Here is a 15,745-nt window from a genome sequence, read left to right as displayed (position 1 = left end):
TCGGGTATGGACTGGTTCAAATAGAAGTTATTGGTACAACTAGAAATAAATTGATTGACATATCCTCCCCCTAATCCTGGATCGCTTCTGTGATTAATATACCAGTCATGTCCAGACTGGCTTGACGTCTGGGACTGAGCTTGTATGACCTAGACATCTTTGAAACATGTAAAGAGGCATCCGATGTGCCACTTGAAGACAGAGAAGAACAGGAAGACCTGAGTGGCACTGTGTCATGGCGATGTATTCATATAAAGGTGATGATTGTGTTCTTTGGGACACTCTTTAATGTTCAGGGTGGAGTGTGCTAAGAAAGATGAAGCTTGCGTTGTGGTTGGTTTGGTACATCAGTTTCGCTAGACAGCTTGCGTTGTGTTATGAATTGAGAGAGATGGATATCTAATTGCTAGAAAATTAAGACTATTAAAGTCCCTTGGAAAAAGGTTTAGGATTGGATTCAGTCTAAAGAAGAGTGTTTAAAATTTGTCCAAATTTGTAGTTGGAACAAATGCAACAGGGTAATGCTAGCCAATATACGAGTGGCGGTGAATTAACAAGCTCTTGGTCCCCCTGTGTTTGGAATCCACCTTCAAGAGCAGTGTGGTATGAAGAAATGCCTTAATGGATATGTACAGCACAACTATTTCACATTATATTGGCATTGATTTGATTTGAAGTTCCAGCTCTCTACATTTAAAATGACATTTCCCAACCCCGTCTTAAATGGGACTAATTTCCTTCTAGATTTCTACACTAATATATTAGCTAAACTGTAACTATTTAGTGAGATTAATGAATCACACTGAGAGTTGACATAAATTAACAATAAAACTGTAACACATGTTGTTCAGCATTCCTGCATGAGCTTCGGCAACAGTGTATACAATGGTGGAACATCATCCCTAAGGTAGATCCTGAACTAAAACTCTACAAACATTTACATTGTCCGCAGGAAAAAAAATTTTAAGCACTCAACACAAAGTAAGCTGGTTTGAGTTCCTAAAATCAGGAGTGCATGGATCTCAAAAGTTCGAGAGCTAGAGCTTCCTGTGCAGCTAAAGTGGCTGAATCTTTGTTCGAGCATGTTGACTTGCCTGCCATTATCTCGTTATCAACTCCATTGTCTTTATCATCATCATCATTAAAGTATATTTTATTTCTTTTAGGAATTCTTTCTTCATTTTCATCTGATCCAGTTTGGTCGTCTCCTGTGTCTTCTTCCTCTTTCTGCCTCTTCAGCTTTTGCTTCTCTTTTTATTCGTTTTTCACGTACGCGCTTGTGGTGCAGAAGCTTGTCCTCTTTGTCTCGCATCGCCATCTCTTCTCTTAGCTTATTGTACCGTTCTTCAACTGTAAATGTGCTTTGAAAAGTTAATAAGAAAGAAACATCATACTGTGCCAAGACTAAGATTACACAATTAATTCCTTTGAAAGCACTAAGCAATCCTAGCAAAACAAGCATAGAGTTTGTAATAGATTGTAGAGGAACTGACCAGCATCCAGGTGAACAGAGCTGTCAACTGTCTGTGTGTCAGCTAAGGCAGCTAATGGAGGGATAACAATCCCATCATCATCAAATTTAACTCTGGTTCCAAAAGGCCGATGCAAATTAATCTTCAACTTCTTTTTCTTCGAGACCCTGGTTCCAAATCTGCAATGAGCCAGTTGGAAAAAAGACCTTAAGAGCAGGAAACTAAATAACAAACTGTCTTCACAGTCTGGAAAAACATGGAGGAAAAAATACAACACATACTCTGTTTTCCCGCATTCCAAATCAAAAGAGGACGATTCCTTGGGTATGAGTATTTTGTCCTCCACATCATCTAATTGAGCGTTTACTTGTAACTTTCTGTTATCAAATATAGATTTATCATCATGTGGACCCTTTCCACCATGAGTAGCTTCAGTGGGTGCCAAATTTCCACCCAATTTGTGTTTCAAGAATCTCAACTTAGGGGTTGCTGAGAGACCAAGGGATGCTGCAAAATCTTCTATTGGAAGCTTGGATGCATCAAATACCTCTTTATCTTTCTTAAGATAAATGGACTTCAAATATGTGACAAATGCTCTCTGTGCTAACTGCTGCATAGAAGGATATTTAACTTGTAGAGATGCCAATAATGCAGAAATGGATACTGATTCTTTTGCCTGAAAAAGTATTCACCATAACCACAAAATAAGACGTGGAAGTAGTTATGCTTCACTTCAATTAACAGCAAAAAAACAATAAAAGAGAAGAAACCAATAATGATTCTTTTGCCTAATATAGTATTCACCATAACCAAAATAAAATAAGAAAACTAGTTACACTACTCTGAACTAACAGCAGTAGACCATATATGAAAAGACAATCACCGTGAATAGCGTAGAGGGATTCAGCTAGGCTCATATATTAAACCATATGCCACAGGCACATCAAAGAATTTGCCCACAAACACATGCAAAGTAATTAGAACATTACTGATGTGTTCTCTAGAGCCTCAACAACAAGATTAACTATGAAAAAGTAAAACTAGTAGGTAAAGCAAGAGACAAAAAAAGATGAAGAAAGGTGCCTACGGGGTTGTCAAAGTTTGTATTTTCTATATCCTAATCAATTATTATTGACTGGGGCAGTAGTCTAGGAAGCTAGGGCAACTAAGGAGCAAATGGATGATAGCTGCTTACCTTCCTTAACTTAATTGGAATTTTAGGTTCAACTGCACGTAGTTTTGTAAGCATCTCCACCTCAGATGGCATTAGAAACAACAACGACTTCCCAGCATTTTTGAAGCGAGCAGTACGGCCAACTCTATGAATGTAAGTTGCAATATCTTCTGGACAATCAGCCTGAAAAGGTGGAACAAGTAAACATTAAATCTTTTACAGCAAAAATAGCTAGTAAAATTGTTTAATCACCTGGACCACCCAGTCCACAGCAGAAAAATCCAGTCCACGAGAGGCCACATCGGTCGAAAAGAGAACAGATGTTTCCTCACAAAATTGTAAATATGTAAGCATCCTTGCATTTTGCTTCATCCGACCATGCAAACACTTCAAAGGAATTCCCGGTCTAAGTTTCCTGAATGCCTCAAAAACAAACTTAACCTGCATGATGAGTTAAAGTTTGACAACAAAATCAGATTTGAAATAAGCAACTCAACATAGATTAGAAAGAAACAAAGTCTGATAACCCATTGATGCATATTTTATATTACTTGATCCAATTGTGATAAATGAAATCATAATATTAGGATTAAAGAAAACTTTGCTGTAGGTGCTACATTTTCATTGTTGTGTGTGTTTATGGATAACTTAAGGAATCACAATAAACTATGCATGTGTACACCATGGTTGAAGAGTCTAACAAAACTTATTCTAAACATATCTGTAATACAAAATTGTCACATTGTTCATATTCATGGGCACAACGAATCATTCATAATGTGAAAATACCTTCCACTGTCATTTGGATGTAAACAGTAATTCAAGTATGAAAAGATTAGTCAATAAGAGAAAACCAAAAAAAGGATAAAATCATATTTGAGAATCTATAAACAATCATTTGCATGTAAACAGTAATTCAAGCAATAAAAAAAATAGTCGACACAGAGAAAACAAAAAAAAAAAGATAAAATCAGATTTCAGAATCTACAAACAGTATGCAGGATGACTTAGAAAAATTGGCCACAAACACTAATTTGTAAGTTGAAACTATAGTTTAGATTAGCGATTTTTTTGTTTTATGCCAATAGAAATCTTTCAGCATGACATGAGTTATCTCTATGGAAAAAGACGGTTTAGTGTGGGTTTACATGGTTCTAGCTAACAGTGAGTTGGCACAAATATTAATGATGGCCTATTTGAACTATGAAACAGAATCAAATGATTAAATCAATCATTTTGAAGACACGTTATATTTGTAAGTCTTCAGTTATTAAATATTGCAGCTGTTATCCTGTGCATGAGCCTACAAATTATAATTCTACATAAACAGAGCATGTTTAGTTCTCTGGAGTTGAATCACCATGAAATTGACTAGTTACATAGGGAAAAGGCAGCAGGGTAAACACTGGAATAATACCTGCTTGCAACTCGTAAGAAAAACAAGAATCTTCGACTTAAGATTTGCTTTGATGAAACTCCATAACATACTCAATTTCTGGTCAAGTGGAACAATAATGGCGAATTGAGTTAGTTGCTCAGGAGTGGCTGTTACTGATTTATCATGCACACTAATGTACTCAGGGTTCTTCAAGCTTAGCCTAGCCAGATCCTTAACTGATTTAGTTTGTGTTGCAGAGAATAGCAGGGTCTGCCTTTGCCTGGGAAGATGAGAGATGATGGCATCTAGCTCTTTCCTAAAACCAGCATCAAGAATCCGATCAGCCTCGTCAAGAACTAAGATCTGTTCCCATAAGAAAAATCAAACTTAGTTTATAGAAACTTTACTATACATCTCACCAAAATTTTGAATTTATCAAACTCACTTGGAGCTGTGAACAATCAAAGTTTGGAGTCTCATCCATATGTTGGAGGAGTCGACCCGGCGTGCATATCAAAATATTGAGATTATTGACACGTTCCTTCTCTGCATCAATATCTTTACTTCCTCCAATCAGAAAACCGACACTCAGACTGTGGTGTTTACCTACTATTTTCAACTCATCAAACAATTGTCCAGCTAATTCCTTCGTAGGGGAGATTATAATGCCGCCAACACCATCTTCTAGAGCCCATCTTGCTCTATACAATTTCTCTATGACCTGGACAACAAAAGATGCTCAGTTTTCCTAACTCGCTGAGAATGGCATGCCAAAACTATCTAAAATTGATCAACAAAACAGACATTAGATGACTAATGTGTGAGAATATAGAAATTGTAACTCAAAATGGCAAATTTTTCCAAAGGATATCCGAAAACACAAGTGAGATGAGTTTTCCTATTCATATATTACAGGAGAAAAATCCGAACACTTAACACCATTCAATAGATAATAGTAAACCACAAAGTAAGATTCTGGAATTAGTTGTCATTTTAATTGACATGATTTTGGAAGACAGTTATCTAACAAGAGTAGCATACGCACGGGAATGATGAAAGCAAGGGTTTTCCCCGAGCCTGTCTTGGCAGCGCCGAGGATGTCACGACCACAAAGGGAGTGGGGCAGTGTGGCCCGCTGAATCTCGCTCATCTCCACGTACTTGGGCGCAAGTCCGTCCTTGGACTTCTTAGATATGGGAAGCTGCCGGAAGAACCGTACGCCGGCGTAGGGTGAAAAGCCACCGTCTTTGGTGCGACCAGCAGGGGCGTCGGGAGGAGGAGGGGTTGCCGCGAGGGGATTGGTACCGGAATCGGGCTGACAGGCCTCGATCCACGAGTCAAGAAGTTTAATTTCCTGCACCTCCGAGAACCGCCGCTGCTTGCGGAAAGCATGGCTCTTAGTCTTGGGGCGCCGCATGGAGGTTCGTTTTGGGATAAGGATTCCAGCTAGGGTTTCGGCAGCTAGGGAAGAGAAGAGCGGCGGTAGCGACGACGGCGGAGCAAGGCGGCGCAAAGGGCTTTTCCTAGAGCTTTATCTACGTAGCCTACAAAGTTTGGGTATTTAACGTTGACGGCATCTCGTGTCAATACAGGCCCACCCAGGCCCATGATAGAAAAAAAAAATATTTTTTTAAAAAAATAGAGAATAATTACTAATATCAAAATATTTTCTAAAATTGCTATTTTGTCGTTAAAATATTAATATATGACTGATTTTAAAAGGTAAAATATATATATTAAATTTTAGAAATGGGATTTTTAGCAGTCAAAAAAATATTTGCAGGTGTTTTAATATTAATAAATAGTTGGAGCATTTTGAAAGTTGGCTGGTTCTTGTAACTGTCTCCCCTTCCGCCTTCCGCCTTCCGCCTTCCGATCTCATCTTCTCCAGAGTCACTCGCCCACGCGGATCGCCGGCCATAGCCTCCCCAGGCTGCGCACGACCGGAACCGGCCGCTACGCTTCTCGGAGATCATCCTTTTGCGAGCAGCCCCTTTTCCTTCACGTTTGACGGACGGATCTCACTTCAGTGAGGTGGAGAAAGTTCCTGGCGTTCTATTGCACTTGGGCAAACCCTTATTTTTATAGAGATAACATAGGATAGTGGGTGAAAACATTAAGATGGTAGTTGTGGTTAGAAATGAAAACAAAATTTCTTTCACAGCATGAATTTCCATATATGTTCACAGAAAAAAAATTATCTCCTTTTCTATCTGTCACATATTTCTCCTTCATTGCATTTGTGCTGGAAATTTTAGAATGGATGAGGTTGCCCAAGCTGTTGCAAAAGTGAAGAAGGAGTGGGATCAATCGGTTGTCCAGATTCAAGATCATATCAGATTGATAGAAAGTTGCGGAACTTCTGGAAAAGGGACAGAGGAAGCAAATTCACTTCCTCGGTTAAATGGTGCTGCACAAGATGGACTTGCAGTGCTTAGGTCATTGCAGTTTAAACTTGATTTGTTTGCTCAGCAGCTTTCAACAGAAGAGGAAACTCAATCTGCGCAGCTTACCTTAGAATTTTGGAAGGAACAATATCAAAGGTAAATTTCTGACTAAATGTTTATCGTGATGCTCTGAAGATAATGTTTCTGTAATTTTATGCGTTCAACTCCCAAGCATTTACTGTATTCACTGAAATTAAATATTGTCTCTTTCTTGACTTGTTTTGTATCCATTTACTTAGTTTGCATAAGAGTTTGAGGAATGCCAACTTGCAAGCCAAAAACAACATTCGAAAAGCTGCTCAGGAAGAGGTGACCATTATTTAACTTGAATTTCTTGTGATGGTTAAAGTTCTTCTTCAAGTTCCTAAGTAATATACCAAAACACTACCTATTATGTTTTGCAAGCCATAAGGTGAATATATATTGCATAGAAAATTTACTACCTTATTTTGTTCTCTTTAACTTTCTCTTGATTTGGTTTTAGTTGTTTGTTGTCTCTAATATTGGATTTTTTTTCCATGCAGAGAGAGCTTCTTCTAGGAGGCGGAGAAGAGTCAACCATCCGTAGACGTAACCTGCAGTATGTTAGCTATCATGCTACATTAATAACTTCTAAAGCAGCATTTTTCTTAGTCTAAGAATTTCTAAATAGATCTTCAATTGGGACGGTAAGGTGATGACTGGTCAAATATTCCAGGTGATTGACTTTTTTTATGATTAAGTATGTTTTTGGCATTGAGTTCCACTCCGTTGTCTGTTTTTTAGAACAGTTATTTTAAATAATGGTCCACAATGAGCATTTACAGGCTACAAAATATGTAGTTGAACTTGTACAAGATGCATGGTATCAGTTTATTACCTTTGTCACAAACAAAGAAGAGGAGGGAGGAGGAAGGGAGAAAAGAAAGGGAGGGATAGCTTTGGCTAGCAAGGATGAAAAAGCCTAAATGAAAAAGGTCGAGGATTGTGTTATGGATAGACAGCCAATACGAAAATTGTACAAATCTCTGAACATGGATTTTAACCTTATTTGTTGTAAGAGCTCTGGAGAAATAAGATTCATAATTCGTGTAGCCAACTCAAATAGTTGAAACAAACACTTGACTTGGTGACAAATTGTTATCTTGTAGAATAAAAAAAATAACAAAATATAATAGTAAATAATTTGAAGATTTGGATGGTTTATGTTATACCTAGCTAATTGGAATTTATGTGGCCTGCATTCCATTATTGTGGCCTTGTGGGATTAGTATCTAAATTTCGGAGGTTTATTGTTTGATAACTGCACTAGTTTCTTTCTTATCTCAACATGTTTAAAGCAGCTTTCATCTATTTATATATAAATAACTTATTTTGTTCTCTTAAAAAAATTGAGTTCTAGATTATGATAAATAAAGCCCTTTGAGTTCCATTTAATGAATTTCTTTTAAGCTTGAAAGCTTATAGTGGGCCAAATATTCATGGATGTAGAACAAAAGTTGGAATGACATCAGCTGCAGAAAGCATTACAGAGAGCCTCCGCCAGACGCGCCAAATTATGGTTCAGGTGAGTATTGATGCATGATGCATATATAAGCCACAACTACCTTGTCAACATCATAGTCCTGAAGACCAATTACTAACTTTTTACAGGAAGTAGAAAGAAGTGCAAGTACTTTGGCAACATTTGGTATACTCAATCTCTTTTAAGTTTTAAAAATACAAGATTGAGCACTAATATTTATACTACATTGACATGATAAATATCCTCTAATTGCTTTTGTGTGCCAGTTGATTACCTATGGTGCTGACTGCTAATATGCTGAATATCACAATATACAACATCCTACTTTAAATAATTGCTCTAAGCCCTTGTTTACTCGGAGTAGAAACTAGAATTTGACAGAGAAACAGAACCAAGGGAGAAAAATGCTTCTCGCCTTGTGCTTACTTGGCTCTTAGAAGGTATAATAGAAAAGAAACCTTGATTGAGCAACATTTGCTAACAGTTCAAATGACCAGTTACTAAAATTTTAAATTTTAGTTCAATTATTTTTTTAGTTGTTATAGACATATATTCAGAGGTAAAGAAGTTGAGTATAAGATAAGATGAAAACACGTTTGACTTAATCTCAACACACTTCAAAGCGTATGGAGTGTCGATACAACACAATATTGAAGTTGTACGGTTTCAACCAAGATTAAAATTATGGCACAGAACCACACTTTAAGGACTTGCTGCAAATGTCTTTTGGTATAGCAGATGTTTAGGCATGAGGGATCTAACCAAGTTATTGATTGATTTTCCCAAATATGTCACATGGTGTCAAAGGCTGTGGTATATCATTGATCGCCACAAGCACGTCTTTGTTGATTGAACCTTCAAGTTAAGCTTGTGGGAAATTTCGATCTATGATATGGATAAATTGGGTTTATACTGACAGGATAACAGCTTAAGCGTAAATGGTTATCCTATCAAATCTTTAGCATTTATTATTCTGGTTTTTATTCTTGTGCTTGGTTATATATCATGAGTGGGAATGGATTGACGATGTATTTTTTGATATGTACACCATTCTCGATTTTCTTATTGTTCTTGTTTATACTTCTATGAAGACTGTTTTCGAGTTTTGCTGCTATGTTTTGTTTCGCTGTTTTGAATGTGGCCCTAATTCTCCTACATCTGGAATGTACCATTCAGAGGAATCAACGGGTGTCTTGAGAAGAGCAGAAAGTGAATACAAAGGACACCGGCCTCTGCTAATCCGCACACGCAACTTGCTATCCACAATGCGTCGGCAAGATGTCCTTGACAGGTATAGATATTTTCAATTGTTGGCTCATATGAAAACCTAACAATTGAAATCATATCATCGAACTCCAGTCATTGCTGATACATGGTCCCATGATAAATCCTGATATTAAATGTCTCAAAAATTAGATCAAACAAGAAAAAAGCTTAATTTTGGTTGTTATAACAAACAGTTCATATACTATTAAAATTTGCTGATGGTTCAATCTTAATATATTGCTTAACCCTAGACCATGTTGAAAAGCATCACATAGATTATACTAAAAAAACAGCAAAGGCAAAAGACAAATGAAAAACTTGTACTGAGAAGTGAGTGGTTAATACAGCAACAACTGTATTTAATTCTCAAGCATCAGTCAGTTCAATTGGGATGAGTTGCTTCGTCCTCGCCACTCCTAGCTTCTTATTTCATTTATTTTGTTTTCACCAGGCAATCTTAATTTCTTATGGTCAGAATTGAAATTTTTAAGTGTTTGATAGGATCATACACACTGATAGTACTGGCTAGTTTTCTCATGTTACATAAACTGTGTTACACGCTCATTGATTGTATCGTATCGATACAGGGTGATACTAGTGGTTGGATTTCTCATATTTACAAGTGCTGTGCTCTACGTCGTCTGGAAGCGCATAGGTCTGCTGACGCTTCAGAGGAAGATAATTGCAGCCGTCAAGGCAGGTTACCAAGGACTGGATGTTGTGCAAGAGATGGAGACTGCATGAATCCTCTGCAACCAGCCAAACCATATGCCCAGCTGCTACAGTTCGTACATGCTTATCATGGATTTATACCTAGAAAAAGAAGATGAAGAATTTTACAGAGCCTCACTGTTTTTTTAATCATAAGCATTCATAATATTTTTAGATCATATGCATTTATCTACTGAATCAGACAGACATTGTGCTGCAGCAAGAAACCTAGGAACAGCAGCAGCATTGGAGGAAATAGAAGCTCATGCGTTCATGTACAAAGTTTTTGCATCCTATAAAGATTTCATGAACAGGTCGTACGTTTGTGCTAATTCTCTGATACAGCAGTGTAACCATGTGGTGCATCAACGTTTGCCGGAGCAATGGCAGACAACACAACCGAGGCTCCAAGAAATATCACAACCAGTGCTGTAAAATTCACCAAGAAGGCCTGTGGGCTATATTTGTACAGCCCTGCGTTCTCCAGAAACGTGAGCTTCTCTAAGAACCCTAGCTCTGCAGTGGCAATTGCCAGTATGTAGACGAACAGTCCAAATAGTACGTGCCATGGGAGAGACTTACGTCTCAGTGCTGGAGATGATCCAGGAAAGAAGAAGGTCACGAATCCGAAAATCCACTGCAAACAAGCAATCGGGAAGCTTGAGTGAGATATAAACTAATAGTTATACTACTGATTATAATGTTGACTCAAATATAATTCTGGTCGATGTAAATGGTGTTGGTTTGATTTTGTGATTCATTTTACCTGAATGCCATATAAAGAGATTGTCCCAATCCCAATCCAGGAATGCAAGCTGTACAGATTATCGATTCCACTTTCATTGTGGAACTTGAAGGCAGCGTAAACTCCCACAGCTCCAAGAACAAGAGCAATTGCATGGAGAACCAAATGGATAATTTTGTTCACTTCATGCCTCCATGGCAGAATTTTATAGCTCAAAATAGCTGCAGGAAAGTGAAAGAGTAGGTGAACATCACTACTCCAACAAAAGAGATAACTGGTACTGCAATCGGCTTACCTTCACTCCCAATTATAATAAATCCAATCAACATAAGTACCGGGTGAATCTGCAATAGAAAAAACAAATCAAATAATTTTAGTTGATTTAGAGAGAAAGCAAGTGATTCGAGTTGAGAAAAAGAAAAGCGAGTTTGCAGGGAAGAACAAAAATTGGAAACCAACTTTTGCATTTCCTTCCATTATTGGCATGATTTGAACAAAAATGAAATTGTGCCCTAATTTCCTTCAATTTTCTTCATCCCCTAGTTTCCTTACAAGGAGAATGGCATGGTTATCGCAAAACAGAAATAGTGAACTAGGTTTTTAAATTATACACAGGCGATCACTTCTTTTTAACCAAACCAAAGCATAATTTGCTTAGGTCAGAGCATCAAATCTTTCGATTAGAAGCATAAGCCATCCGAACAAGAAAAAACCTACATCAATAGCAAGATAGTAGCCACAAAACACCATAAAGAAGCGACAAGCCCCTGAGTAGGGGAAAAACCAGCAAATACCAAGCTACATCGAAGGCGTTTCTTATGCTCCACTGAAAACAAGGGGAAAAAACAAAAAAGGAGATATTTTTGCGAGAACAACTCTCTAACCAGCCATTCAACAGATCGAAAATAAGGAAAACATAGAAGAAGGTTGAGTACGTTAAAGATGAGGGATTTGTTGGAGGCCTCGAAGGCGAGCCCACCGAGGAAGTGGATGCACCAGACGAGGACCGCCGCCGCAGCCAGCACCGCCAGGACGTGCGCGGCGTACGCCAAGGGAGCAGCCTTCACGCCGGGGAAAACGGCCATCGTCGCGATCCAACTACGCTTCCGCCCACTCTGTCCTTGCTTGTGCCGTTCTTCCTCGCTTATCGGAAGGGAATGTAGCGATATGAAGCGGAGGAGGATTCTGATGCTGCGTTGCGTCGTCCGTCGATCAGGCCGATCCAGAAGCCTGCCAACCGCACGCGACCACGTGGCTCATATCATGGCCATTGAAACTTGTGGTGGCTGACCCTGCTCCGTTGGTTGGTTTGGGACGAGAGCAACAGCCCTGGTCCACCAAAACGTGACCAACGTTGTTACAGGATTGAACAAGTGGGGCCCCAAATTTTGAGGATATTACTAAAAAAACGAAAAAGAATTTAAAATATTATATTTTAACTTTTTATTGTCGTCGTTAATGATATTGTCACGAAGGGTGTCTTGATTCAATGTACCAGAACAAGATGAGAGAAGTTGTTAATAAACTTAAAATAATTATGTTAAACTAAAAATAAATTTAATTTTTATATAATATCTAATATACGAAATTGGAATAGAGATAAGATCCACCGCACGTAGTACGAAGTACAAACGCCTTTGAGGAGCCACGTAAGCCAAGCGTCCTCCACGTGTCTCCACACGTGGCGCCAGAGGCCATTCGCATGCAATCTAGCTCACTCCCAAGAATCTATCTCTATATTTTCCTCCACGACAATTCAAATAATTTCCTAATTATAAATATTCTCCATCTTATCGATTTGTTTCCATCCAAGTTAATCCCGATGGACGCTCAGGTTTCTCCAATGCTCGGCCACGCTTACGAGCTCGAGCCGGAGAGACCCGCCGGCTTACGTGCCGGTGAGCCGTTTAATTCAACGATTTGCAGGTTTGTTTTTGCGATTTTGATTGACATTTCGATTGATTTGGGCGTGCAGCAATCGATGGAGAAGAGGAAGTGATGCGCCAGGAGAAGAAGCCGGTGGTGAAGAAATCAAGGACACCGTCAAGAAGAAAACCCACGGCCATGGAAACAGCCATGACGACGAAGAAGATGACGATGAGGAAGACGACCCTGAAGTTCACGGCGGTTTGAAGGACACCTTGGAGGTATGCGCCGGTGGGTTCCCGGAAGATCCCGCCGCTCCAACTTCCTCTGAAGCTTCCCGGGAGCGTACACGAGCCGGCGAGGAGATAGGGATGTCGCCGGTAATCCAGTCATTCATGGCCATGTCAGTTGAGAATCCTCTTCCGGTGAAGAACGCCGAGGAAGACAAGGGGGCCAGGGTGGCTGCGGCGGCGGAGAAGGTGGAAGGAATATTAGGAAAGGGAGTGGGAGTGATGCTGGTGGAGAAGTTGAAGCCGGGCGAGGATGACAAGGCGCTGTCCGAGGTGATATCGGGTGCGATCCAGAGGAGGAAGGCGGTGGCGGCAGCAGGCTCCGGCGTGAAGACCGGTGGCGGTGGGGTGGTAGGGAGACTCAGAGAGGCTGTGGCTTCTTGGGCAGGCGGTCGACGCAGCTCAATGAGCGAGCAGCAGAGCAAAGGTATAACTTGATTTATAGTTCAAAAAAAGTCACTTAATAATTTGTCTTTTAAATATGAGAAATACATTTCGTGGCAGAGTTGGAGGATCGAATCGATGATGAGAAGGGACGTGATCGGCAGCAGGTGGAGATCCGAAATCGCAAGGATGAAAAAGAATTGGGTTAAAGAATAATTAATGCATGGGCAAGTATAGCTAGCTAGTTGTTTGGTTGTGTTATGAGACCTGTGCTCTGTTTATATATAAAACCTCGCGAAGTGGATCATGGAATACAGTACTGTGTTGTGTATAAATAATATAATTAATACAATAATATGAATTTACTGGCATCAAATTTATTATTACAATGTGAAATATATTGTTTACAATTAAACTGTCTATTTACATGCATCACAAATTGATGAGCTAGTGAAGTGCATCCCCTCTTGTTGTCTACCGATGGTACGTAGCAATTAGGCAGCGGCTTCCAAGCCCCGAGACGACGACGACGACGACGTCTCCGGCGGAACAGCGCCTACGAGGTTGCTGGTCAAGTCACGGTCGAACACATTCATCCTCAGCCCGTTCTTCATGAACAATGTGAGCGACATCTTTTGCTCCACGCGGTGGCCGGCGGTCACCTTGAGGCGATGGCGCAGTAGCACCGACGCAGCCACCAACTTCATCTGCAGGTAGGCGAGGTCCTTGCCGAGGCAGATGCGCGGGCCGGCGTTGAAGGCCACGAATTTGAACGGGTCGTGCGGCTCGAACTGCTTGCGGTCCGGCGACAGCCACCGCTCCGGTCGGTACTCGAGGCAGTCGTCCCCCCACACCGACTTCATTCTTCCGGCGGAGTAGATGGAGTAAGTGATGGAGGAGCCCGCCGGCACGAATGTGCCGTCTGGGAGCATATCGTCGGAGATGACGTACTTGGAGTCTTCGGGAACCGACGGGTAGAGACGGAGCGTCTCTGAGAGGGCGGCTTTGAGATAGACGAGGCGGTCGATCTCCTCGAAGGCGAGAGGCGTGGAGAGCCACTCAACAGGATCGCCGCCCCGGGACTCGGTCAGGACGGCGACGAGCTCGGCCATGATGCGGCGCTCGACGGCGGGGTGGACAGAGACGAGCCAGAAGAACCAGCAGAGCGCGACAGAGGAGGTGTCTCGGCCAGCGAGTATGAAGTTGAGCACCACGTGCTGGAGAAACGAGTCGGCGTACTCGCCCTTCTTCATGAACCGGGAGAGGAGATCGTCGTAGCTCCGGCCGCCGTCGCCGAGCTCCAGCTTGCGCTCCTTGATGATGGCGGAGAGGTATCGGTCGACACGCGCGACACTGCTGGCGAGCGTGGCCTCCATGCCGATCCGGAGCCACTTCTTGAACCGCCACACCACCTCCGGGAAGATGAACCGTTGGAGGCTGGCCTCGGTGGCGCGGTCGAACGCGGCGGCAAAGCCGTTCTCCGGCAGCTCGGGCGCCAGCGTCTCGGGATCCTTGCCGAAGGCCAGCCCGCAGATGTTGTCGAAGGTGAGCCGGAGGAGGAGGTCCTGTAGGTCGACCGAGGTCGACGTAACAGAGGCTTGCTTCAGAATGGGGACGAGCCGGCGGTGGATAGACCGCGCAACCCACCGCGACATGGCGGCGCGGAGCGTGCGGGTGGTGAACTCGAGCGCGGCGGTCTTGCGCTGGGCGAGCCACGTGTCGCCGTCGGAATTGAAGATGCCGTCGCCGAGGAGGTCGAGGAAGACGGCGTGCCACGTGGGGCCTTTGGGGTAGTTGTCGAAGCGAGCCTTGAGCACGTGCTCCAGGTTCCGCGGGTCGCAGGTGACGGTGACGAGCCCCTGGCGGCGTGCGAGGCCGGGGACGGCGCAAATGCAGGTCTGATAGGTGCCGCCGGCGGCACGGAGGTTGTCAGCAATCCACTCATGCATGCGCTCCGAGTGCTGGATAAGGCCGGGGAGGCTGCCCACCACCGGCCACACTCGCGGCCCGCTAAGCCCCGACGCCAGCCGGGAGAACCACACCACGTACGCCGCCACGCACGCCATCAAAACCAAAGCCAAAACCGCCGCCAATTCCATTAATTGTATCACACAAGATGAAGCTGAAGCTGGAGCGGTGGTATTAGTGAAGAAGGTGGGCACACAGCGTATTTAATGGCCAGACTGTTCTTTTTCTTCTCACCTGCAACTGCATCACTTTTATTTCTTGTTCTAATTAAATAAGGTGAGCCCTGAGATGAATCGATCACCTAACTCGATCGTCATCAGAATTCTACTGCACCGGTAAATATTTGATGGCATTTAAGCATAAACAACAAGGTTGATGGAAGGAAGGAAGGGGAGGTGAGAGCAGGTGAGGGAGGGATTAGACTACTGGGGGAAGATGAAACTGGCCACCTGGTTTTGAAAGTTTTTGCCCTGCACTTGTTTACGTACAATTGATGTTTAGATTTTGGTGTCATCAACGAGTTGGGCGACCAAACTCAGC

General features: G+C 41.9%; 4 protein-coding genes and 1 pseudogene across 4 annotated transcripts; 2 read left to right on the top strand and 3 right to left on the bottom strand.

Annotated features, from left to right (window-relative positions):
* Positions 1–789: 789 nt before the first annotated feature.
* On the bottom strand, positions 790–5,542 carry LOC141840359 (DEAD-box ATP-dependent RNA helicase 32). Its single transcript, XM_074728328.1, is given in 9 exon segments — positions 790–1,254; positions 1,256–1,350; positions 1,494–1,651; positions 1,754–2,148; positions 2,668–2,829; positions 2,899–3,087; positions 4,064–4,387; positions 4,470–4,745; positions 5,070–5,542. Coding segments are annotated over 9 exon segments (2,220 nt in total). The 5' UTR covers positions 5,442–5,542; the 3' UTR covers positions 790–1,005.
* A 741-nt stretch (positions 5,543–6,283) lies between these two features.
* On the top strand, positions 6,284–10,083 carry LOC141841019 (uncharacterized). The gene is made up of 7 exons (XM_074729138.1): positions 6,284–6,567; positions 6,711–6,780; positions 6,996–7,051; positions 7,942–8,017; positions 8,104–8,140; positions 9,152–9,266; positions 9,829–10,083. Exons 1-7 carry the CDS (start codon positions 6,284–6,286, stop codon positions 9,983–9,985), a joined length of 795 nt encoding a protein of 264 aa, XP_074585239.1. The 3' UTR covers positions 9,986–10,083.
* A 115-nt stretch (positions 10,084–10,198) lies between these two features.
* On the bottom strand, positions 10,199–11,838 carry LOC141841018 (putative ascorbate-specific transmembrane electron transporter 1). The gene is made up of 4 exons (XM_074729137.1): positions 11,633–11,838; positions 10,993–11,041; positions 10,719–10,918; positions 10,199–10,589 (listed from the first exon to the last, which is right to left on the bottom strand). Exons 1-4 carry the CDS (start codon positions 11,780–11,782, stop codon positions 10,281–10,283), a joined length of 708 nt encoding a protein of 235 aa, XP_074585238.1. The 5' UTR covers positions 11,783–11,838; the 3' UTR covers positions 10,199–10,280.
* A 681-nt stretch (positions 11,839–12,519) lies between these two features.
* Positions 12,520–13,446, top strand: LOC141837366 (uncharacterized; annotated as a pseudogene).
* A 162-nt stretch (positions 13,447–13,608) lies between these two features.
* LOC141837675 (cytochrome P450 86A2-like) lies at positions 13,609–15,394 on the bottom strand. Its single transcript, XM_074725044.1, has one exon. It carries the CDS (start codon positions 15,334–15,336, stop codon positions 13,732–13,734), a length of 1,605 nt encoding a protein of 534 aa, XP_074581145.1. The 5' UTR covers positions 15,337–15,394; the 3' UTR covers positions 13,609–13,731.
* Between the last annotated feature and the right edge of the window lie 351 nt (positions 15,395–15,745).

Source organism: Curcuma longa, chromosome 11, assembly GCF_044706935.1.
Source record: "Curcuma longa cultivar G26 ecotype Majalengka, Jawa Barat chromosome 11, ITB_CL_G26_1.1, whole genome shotgun sequence".
NCBI lineage: Eukaryota > Viridiplantae > Streptophyta > Magnoliopsida > Zingiberales > Zingiberaceae > Curcuma > Curcuma longa.
Note: the sequence above shows the minus strand (reverse complement) of the source record. Positions and strands in the feature narration are given on the sequence as shown.

What these genes read in the sequence shown, in the direction of transcription:
- LOC141841019 (XM_074729138.1), top strand. Translation starts at nt 6,284, where the DNA reads ATGGATGAGGTTGCCCAAGCTGTTGCAAAAGTGAAGAAGGAGTGGGAT. An exon ending in GAAAAGCTGCTCAGGAAGAG is followed by an intron (nt 6,781 to 6,995) that starts GTGACCATTATT and finishes TTTTCCATGCAG; the next exon opens with AGAGAGCTTCTTCTAGGAGG. An exon ending in CGCGCCAAATTATGGTTCAG is followed by an intron (nt 8,018 to 8,103) that starts GTGAGTATTGAT and finishes AACTTTTTACAG; the next exon opens with GAAGTAGAAAGAAGTGCAAG.
- LOC141841018 (XM_074729137.1), bottom strand. Translation starts at nt 11,782, where the DNA reads ATGGCCGTTTTCCCCGGCGTGAAGGCTGCTCCCTTGGCGTACGCCGCG. An exon ending in ACAAATCCCTCATCTTTAAC is followed by an intron (nt 11,042 to 11,632) that starts GTACTCAACCTT and finishes TTTCTATTGCAG; the next exon opens with ATTCACCCGGTACTTATGTT. An exon ending in TATTATAATTGGGAGTGAAG is followed by an intron (nt 10,919 to 10,992) that starts GTAAGCCGATTG and finishes ACTTTCCTGCAG; the next exon opens with CTATTTTGAGCTATAAAATT.
- LOC141837675 (XM_074725044.1), bottom strand. Translation starts at nt 15,336, where the DNA reads ATGGAATTGGCGGCGGTTTTGGCTTTGGTTTTGATGGCGTGCGTGGCG.